This window comes from Eptatretus burgeri, chromosome 11 (genome assembly GCF_056783735.1).
Source record: "Eptatretus burgeri isolate ZD-2024b chromosome 11, Ebu_testis_v1, whole genome shotgun sequence".
In the NCBI taxonomy this organism is placed as follows: domain Eukaryota; kingdom Metazoa; phylum Chordata; class Myxini; order Myxiniformes; family Myxinidae; genus Eptatretus; species Eptatretus burgeri.
The window spans coordinates 94,651,110-94,659,679 of record NC_140971.1 but is presented as its reverse complement, the minus strand read 5'-3'; the positions used below and the strand labels follow the sequence as shown (position 1 = coordinate 94,659,679).

Sequence of the window (8,570 nt, the reverse complement as noted above, 5' to 3'; positions counted from 1 at the left end):
GTGTAGCAGGCGGTGTATCCACAGGTTCGGCGCGGCGGTTTCGCCACGTGGTACAGTCAGTGCGTGCAACGCTGAGGAAAATGTGGAAATTCGCGTTTATTTTTACACAACCGCCGCCATATCGAATGTACTGTTTTCATCATAACAAACAGCGATGTAGCTATAAGAATAATTTCTGCTTCACATGTTGTTTCCGAAGGATTTATTTAATCTGGTGAGAGTGCAGCACAGGCATGACGGGCCCATTGGCCTCCTCTCACGTCAACGGTCCTCATTCCATAATATTGCTGTGTCCCCGTTGGTAATTAATACTACACAACACTAATGTATTTTAAAAAATAATAATTAATTGTGTTCGTGTTTATCGTTGCATTATAATTAGCAGATATAATTCCAGCAATCTCTGTGTGTGTCCATCTGTCTCCGCTGTTTCTGGACAACCTCTGGTCCAATCTAATTGAAACTTGCCAGGAATATTGCTGGGGCCCTGAGTATGTGCCTTTTCAAGGTTTGATATAAATCGGACAAGTGATTCACAAGTTATGGCCATTTATTTACCAAACCAATGACAGGACACGGTGCTATGACGTCACGATTGACGTCCAAATTATTCTTCTTCTTCTTCTTTCTAATATTTATTTCTTTTATATTTTTATTTTTTATTATTATTATTATTATTTTTTTTTTTTTTGCACGTACGAGCACGCACTCGTAATTAACAGATTTTTGATTACGTTTAAAAAAAAAAAACAATCTAATATTTGTGAATGAATGAATGTGTGTGTGTTGTGAACTCGTAATGAATGAATGAATGAATGAATGAATGAATGAATGAATGAATGAATGAATGAATGAATGAATGAATGAATGAATGAATGAATGAATGAATGGATGGAACGTACAGTAATTGTGGCGGCGCGCGCGCTGTGACGAGATTTTGAGTGGCTCCCCTTCCCGCCAAGTGAGAAAATGTCTGTGGAGAATGCACTGTTTGAGTATTGTACGAGTTCGATCATTTCATTTGCGCAATCGAGATCAATAGTGACAGAGTTGATGGTTGGTGTTGGTGCTTTATTTCCTCTAAATCTGTCAAGAAATATTTCTCCACAGGAGATGTGATCACGTGATGGAAAATCAGATAATTTTAATAAATCCCCAAGTGCATAATAATCATAATAATAAGTGTTTGTTTCATTTTTTTTTCTCCTAAAATTGTGTAAATCGCTCTTTTCCAAGATTTCTCATTGTTAATACACGTCTGTTTGTGTGTTCTCAGCCCGTCCTCAGGAGTCACGTGTCGCAGTCCTTCCTGAAACTTGTGCCTCGGGTGTTGTGCTAGGCCTGACGACGGTGTTCAGGGAAACGGTCTCTTACAACATCGACACGAGTCTGAGTGCGACGTCGACCTTCGTCTCCTCAGTGCGGATCCTCACCGTGTCCTGACTCTCTCCACATAAATATACACAGGGCGTCTGGACACCTCGGGGTGGGGGTGCGACCATGTGGAAGCTTGTCCCTATGGATGATGAGCAAGGTGAGTTTGTTTGTGTTTAACGTTTCGAAAGTAATTTGGAAGAGGGGAGGAGGGGGGGGGGGTTGGTGGTGACTTGGTATAAACCTGAAGCTAAATGAGAGTTACAGACACATCGTTGCCAATACTGGGAGAAGAAAAAGCTGTCGAATAGTATGAGGGAGGGAAGCAACTGAGGGGAGAGTGTGTGTGTGTGTGTCTGGGGGAGAGTGTGTGTGTGTGTGTCTGGGGGAGAGTGTGTGTGTGTGTGTCTGGGGGAGAGTGTGTGTGTGTGTGTGTGTGTGTGTGTGTGTGTGTGTGTGTGTGTGTGTGTGTGTGTGTGTGTGTGTGTGTGTGTCTGGGGGAGAGTGTGTGTGTGTGTGTGTGTCTGGGGGAGAGTGTGTGTGTGTGTGTCTGGGGAGAGTGTGTGTGTGTGTGTCTGGGGAGAGTGTGTGTGTGTGTGTCTGGGGGAGAGTGTGTGTGTGTGTGTGTGTGTGTGTGTGTCTGGGGGAGAGTGTGTGTGTGTGTGTGTGTGTGTGTGTGTGTGTGTGTCTGGGGGAGAGTGTGTGTGTGTGTGTGTGTGTGTGTGTGTGTCTGGGGGAGAGTGTGTGTGTGTGTGTGTCTGGGGGAGAGTGTGTGTGTGTGTGTGTGTGTGTGTCTGGGGAGAGTGTGTGTGTGTGTGTGTGTGTCTGGGGAGAGTGTGTGTGTGTGTGTGTGTGTGTGTCTGGGGGAGAGTGTGTGTGTGTGTGTGTGTCTGGGGGAGAGTGTGTGTGTGTGTGTGTCTGGGGGAGAGTGTGTGTGTGTGTGTGTCTGGGGGAGAGTGTGTGTGTGTGTGTCTGGGGGAGAGTGTGTGTGTGTGTGTCTGGGGAGAGTGTGTGTGTGTGTGTCTGGGGGAGAGTGTGTGTGTGTGTGTCTGGGGAGAGTGTGTGTGTGTGTGTCTGGGGGAGAGTGTGTGTGTGTGTCTGGGGGAGAGTGTGTGTGTGTCTGGGGGAGAGTGTGTGTGTGTGTCTGGGGAGAGAGTTTGTGTGTGTGTCTGGGGAGAGTGTGTGTGTGTGTGTCTGGGGGAGAGTGTGTGTGTGTCTGGGGGAGAGTGTGTGTGTGTCTGGGGGAGAGTGTGTGTGTGTCTGGGGGAGAGTGTGTGTGTGTGTCTGGGGGAGAGTGTGTGTGTGTGTGTGTGTGTGTGTGTCTGGGGGAGAGTGTGTGTGTGTGTGTGTGTGTGTGTGTGTGTGTGTGTGTGTGTGTGTGTGTGTGTGTGTGTGTGTGTGTGTCTGGGGGAGAGTGTGTGTGTGTGTCTGGGGGAGAGTGTGTGTGTGTGTCGTTGCGGAGAGTGTGTGTGTGTGTCTGGGGAGAGTGTGTGTGTGTGTCTGGGGAGAGTGTGTGTGTGTGTCTGGGGAGAGTGTGTGTGTGTGTCTGGGGGAGAGTGTGTGTGTGTGTCTGGGGGAGAGTGTGTGTGTGTGTCTGGGGGAGAGTGTGTGTGTGTGTCGTTGCGGAGAGTGTGTGTGTGTGTCTGGGGGAGGGTGTGTGTGTGTGTCTGGGGGAGAGTGTGTGTGTGTGTCTGGGGGAGAGTGTGTGTGTGTCTGGGGGAGAGTGTGTGTGTGTGTCTGGGGAGAGTGTGTGTGTGTGTCTGGGGAGAGTGTGTGTGTGTGTGTGTGTGTGTGTGTGTGTGTGTGTGTATGTGTGTGTGTGTGTGTGTGTGTGTGTGTGTGTGTGTCTGGGGGAGAGTGTGTGTGACTGGGGGAGAGAGTGTGTGTCTGGGAGAGAGAGTGTGTGTGTGACTGGGGGAGACTGTGTGTGTGTGTGTCTGGGGAGAGTGTGTGTGTGTGTGTCTGGGGAGAGTGTGTGTGTGTGTGTCTGGGGAGAGTGTGTGTGTCTGGGGAGAGTGTGTGTGTGTGTCTGGGGGAGAGTGTGTGTGTGTGTGTCTGGGGGAGAGTGTGTGTGTGTGTGTCTGGGGGAGAGTGTGTGTGTGTGTGTCTGGGGGAGAGTGTGTGTGTGTGTGTCTGGGGAGAGTGTGTGTGTGTGTGTCTGGGGGAGAGTGTGTGTGTGTGTGTGTGTCTGGGGAGAGTGTGTGTGTGTGTGTCTGGGGGAGAGTGTGTGTGTGTGTCTGGGGGAGAGTGTGTGTGTGTGTCTGGGGGAGAGTGTGTGTGTGTGTCGTTGCGGAGAGTGTGTGTGTCGTTGCGGAGAGTGTGTGTGTGTGTGTGTGTGTGTGTCTGGGGGAGAGTGTGTGTGTGTGTGTGTGTGTGTGTGTCTGGGGGAGAGTGTGTGTGTGTGTCTGGGGAGAGTGTGTGTGTGTGTCTGGGGAGAGTGTGTGTGTGTGTCTGGGGGAGAGTGTGTGTGTGTGTCTGGGGAGAGTGTGTGTGTGTGTCTGGGGAGAGTGTGTGTGTGTGTCTGGGGGAGAGTGTGTGTGTGTGTCGTTGCGGAGAGTGTGTGTGTGTGTGTGTGTGTGTGTGTGTGTGTGTGTGTGTGTGTGTGTGTGTGTGTGTGTGTGTGTGTGTGTGTGTGTGTGTGTGTGTGTGTGTGTGTGTCTGGGGGAGAGTGTGTGTGTGTCTGGGGAGAGTGTGTGTGTGTCTGGGGGAGAGTGTGTGTGTGTCTGGGGGAGAGTGTGTGTGTGTCTGGGGGAGAGTGTGTGTGTGTCTGGGGGAGAGTGTGTGTGTGTCTGGGGGAGAGTGTGTGTGTGTGTGTGTCTGGGGGAGAGTGTGTGTGTGAGTTAGAGTGAGAGTGAGTGGATGGAAGGTTTAGGAAGTAAGGAAGAAAAAAACTCACATCTCCTGTGTAGAATAAGATATGGTAGACAAATTTGTGATTTTTGGTTTTTTTAACCATGAATTTATACATTCTAAGACCCTTTTTTTAATGAAAAATTAAAGCAGAATAATCATGTTCACCCTCACTGAAGGAGAGGGTGTTGCATTTGGGTCATGTTTGTCTGTCTTTGGCCACGCAGACCTTTCATGTTTTTCTCCACAACCGCTTGTCGGATTGAGGCGAAAATTTCACCATTGGTGTGACTACTCATGTGGAATGTTTTAATGATTATGACGTCATGGGTCACGTGGCGTGACAACTATGTTGGAAAAACGGAAAAGCTTTGGACTTCTGTTTCTATGAAACCGAACCAAGGGAAAAATTGAAACTTGGCACATGGCAAGTACTCCTCATGGGGAAAAAGTGTGATTCTTTTTTTTTTTTGTGATATCATAGGTGCCTTCATTATGATGTCATAATTGCATATGGAGAATGCTACCTCTGATCAGTATGAAAAAATTTGAAGGGTATGCTAGGGATAAAATAGCCCACATAAAAAAACAAGGACAAATGTGTCCAAGAGCCGCCTCCTCAAGGCAATAACAACAACAACTTCCGATATTTCGTCACGTGCCTTGATGGAGCCAATAGCGAGACCCGTCATGGAGGCTCCTGTTCATGACGAGAAAATCGTGTATTTACGAAATTACAACACATTAAATGGAATAATCTTTAAATAGTAACGTGAACTTTTCGAAACTTTAAAGCAAATGTCCGAATATATTTAAAAGTTGATGATAGACGCTCTCAAAAGGCACCCTCAATGCGAGGATGTGTACAGGTGTTTAGTATTTAAGGAGATCCGGATCCTGTATATAAAAGAGCCGAGTCCTAAAGGTTTTGTCTTCACCAGAAGAAGAAGAAGAAGAAGAAGAAGAAGAAGAAGAAGAACAACTCGGAACTCTCTTTGAGCCAGCGTTTGCTACACGAGACGCGGCTAAAAATTGATGACGTCATCGGTCACGCATCCATATTTTAAAAAAAAATTTAAACCCTTCAAAAATCTTCTCTGAAGTGGCTGAACAGATCGAGGCGAAACTTTACACGTATGACCGCCTATCCATGAGGAACAAAAGGTTCACACATCTGATGTCGCAGGTCACATGGTTTGGCTGCCATATTGGATTTACCCTAAAACCCATAAAAAATCTTCTCCAGAACGGCTGGAGAGATTGAGGGGAAACTTCACAGAAATGTTCCCCATGCCATGGGTGTCCAAGTTTGTTAAGGAATAATTGCTAGGTCACATGGTTTGGCAGCCAAATTGGATTGAAGAAAAATATTAAATGTTTTTTTTCTGGAACCACTCGATTGACGTAAAACTTCACAGTTATGGTCGAGTTGTGATGGGGGAATACATGTTTTAAATTTCAACTTGATTGGATGCATGGTCTGGCAGCCAGAATTATTAAATTATTTGATCTGGGTTCTTTTTTTGAAATTTTTAAAATATATTATTATTTTTGGAATAAGGCTCACTTGGCTGTGCCTGGATAGGTTTGAGGGTAGAGGAGTAGCAGCTGAAATCCTATCCAGGTCTCTCCTGATGACTTCATCTTTGCTTTTGTTTTGTTCAAGTTCCTTCTGTTTACTCCAATGTATGGCTGTACCAATTTGGTCTTCCATTTGATTTGAATTGAACTTATTTTAATCCCATTCCGAATTAAATTGAATGATAAAGAACGTCATGGGTCAGGTATCCAATCAAAGTGGGACGTCATGATACCCGGTCATCAGTGGCAGTCCTATTTGTCTCTTTAATTATGCCACACAAATTACACCGCACAAAACAAGTCCTGGTGAGAGTCTGCAATCTCTGATTGCTCTTTGTCTTGCTTCCTGATTAATTTACACCCAAAGGCTGATAGAAACTTTGTCACAACATGAAAATCTATCAAAAACTTTGAGACATTTATTACCTCCCCTCCGCAGGTAGGTGGAGATTATGTTTTCACCCCTGTCTGTGTTGACAGGCTATCTCAGAGTTAACGGATTCGGACGAAACTTGGTTGACCGGTTGGGTGTGTGACAAGGACAAAATTATTCCATTTTGGTGACTATCTGGATTCGAGAATTTAATTTTTTTATTTTTAAAACTTTTTTTCAACTGATTCTTCACCATTTATAGAGCTAAAAACGATTGATAACATATCTCAAATGGTTGTGGATGGATTTGGCCGAAACTTGGTGAATAAGTTGGATAGGTGACAAGAACAAGCCGATTCGATTTTGGAGGTCCATATCCAGCCCATCAGTGGGATACAAAACAAAAACTGTTTATCTGGTTGAGGTGCTGTTTTAGTTTCGTCAAAGCGGTTTTTTTCTCTCGCAATTATTTGGCGGTAGGCTGTTTAAATGGTAGACTGTTCAACTATATAAAAGCGGTCGACTACTTCCTAAAGCGGTAGAGTTGGCAACAATGTAGTATGTATACATGATGATGGCTGCAGTGGGACCCTTCCATTTTCCTTTGCAGGTGAGCTTCATTTCTGCCTTCAAATTCTTTGAAACACGGATGCTTCAGATATATATATATACAGTGGGACCCGCTTAATAGAATCACGGTTAATAGAATCACCCGTATTATAGAATCAAAATCATTGAGACCGATTCCATTGTATCTAAATGTACACAATTTTTCCCGTTTATTAGAATCAAAAACCCGCTTAATAGAATCAGCTGCTGGCCATCCACTTCGACAGTTCAGCGCCTACTGGCCGCACAGTTCCAACTTTTGCCACCAGGCGGCTGACGTCACGCTAAATATAACGCTATGCCACTACAGTGATTTCGGTAGTCATTGTACAGATAGGCAGACGGCTGACAGCTGCAGTCTAAGCACTAGGCGTGTCGTCATTTCCACGCTGGACAGAAAACGAAAGCGGACGGATCGTTCAAACATTGATAAAGCACAAATCCTGAGGGACTATGACGCTTTGCCCAGAATGAGCCAACGAGAAGCTGCAGACAAGTTGGAAATTAACCAGCCGATCCTATGCAAGATTCTGAAAGATCGAGAGGCCATTCTGAAAGGTCAAGTGGATTCGTCTTCTTCTCAGAAACGCAAGCGAAGCGGCAACGCACCCGATGTCGAATCAGCAATGGTCAAGTGGATTCAAACTTCTAGAGAAAAGGAAGCACCGCTTTCTGGACCTCTGATGCGGGAGAAAGCGGCTCAGTTCGCGGAAAAGTTCAACAACAAGAAGTTCAGTGCGACAAACGGCTGGATTGACCGGTTCAAGAAAAGACATGGAATCGTCCACAAGAAACTTCACGGAGAGGCAGCAGCGGCTGACGTAGGAGGGAAACAACAATGGCTGGACCACGTGTTTCCGGATCTCGTAGAAGGCTTCACGGCTGATGAGATCAGGAATGCTGACGAAACCGGGTTGTATTTTCGGGCCTTACCAGACGGAACGTTCCTCTTCAAGGGAGATCAGCACTGCGGTGGGAAAAGGCCAAAGGAAAGAATCACGGTGCTTTTTTGCTGCTCGATGACTGGTGCTAAGCGTCCTCCTTTCGGTATTGGTAAAAGCAAGAATCCACGGTGTTTCAAAGGCCTCAAAACAATTCCAGTTCGCTACAGAGCCAATTCCTCCGCATGGATGACAGGTTTCCTCTTCACTGAATGGCTCGATGAGTGGAATCGCGAGCTTCGGCGTCATGACCAGAAAGCGTTGCTTCTCATCGACAACTGTCCGGCACATCCCCAATCACTTCAACTGTCGAACATTACTGTGACATTTCTCCCGCCGAACACAACCTCTGTTCTTCAACCGTTAGATCAGGGAATTATCCGTTCATTCAAAGCTCATTACCGCCGTGCCATGCTACGAAAAGTGCTCACTGAGATTGACAACGAGGATGGAGCAATGACAGCGAGTGACTTGGCGAAAAAGATAACGATCCTCGACGCTATGCTGTTTACGGACGCAGCATGGAATGATGTGAAGACTACCGACATAGTGAACTGCTGGCGCAAAGGAGGAATTTTCATCGGAGCGGCAAGCGAAGGTGAAAGGGTCGAGAGCAATGACAACGACGAGTTAGCCAACCCTCTTCAAATGGATCCCGACCAATGGCAGGACTTCGTCAACATGGACGCCACTCTCCAAACCACAGACGATGATGTCACAGACGAAGCCATCGTTTCGGCAGTCCAACGCGAAATGGGAATTGCTACTGACGCAGACTATGATGCCGACACTAAAGTGGAGGAAGAGGAGGAAGAGGAGATCTCTGTCCCGATCATCAAGGA

At 46.4% G+C, this 8,570-nt stretch overlaps 1 protein-coding gene across 7 annotated transcripts in view; it reads left to right on the top strand.

The window, feature by feature from the left end:
- The first annotated feature begins 890 nt into the window (after nucleotides 1–890).
- NBN (nibrin) overlaps nucleotides 891–8,570 on the top strand; it is a 70,441-nt gene continuing 62,761 nt past the window's right edge. For 4 of the 7 annotated variants that reach the window (XM_085847460.1, XM_085847459.1, XM_085847458.1 and 1 more), the window contains exons 1-2: nucleotides 891–961; nucleotides 1,277–1,534. In XM_085847460.1, coding sequence (XP_085703586.1) covers nucleotides 1,523–1,534 — 12 coding nt within the window. In that variant the 5' untranslated portion in view covers nucleotides 891–961; nucleotides 1,277–1,522. Of the gene's footprint in view, nucleotides 1,057–1,276; nucleotides 1,535–8,570 lie in introns of all 7 variants that reach the window. The other 3 variants (XM_085847461.1, XM_085847457.1, XM_085847456.1) reach the window with 2 other exon arrangements.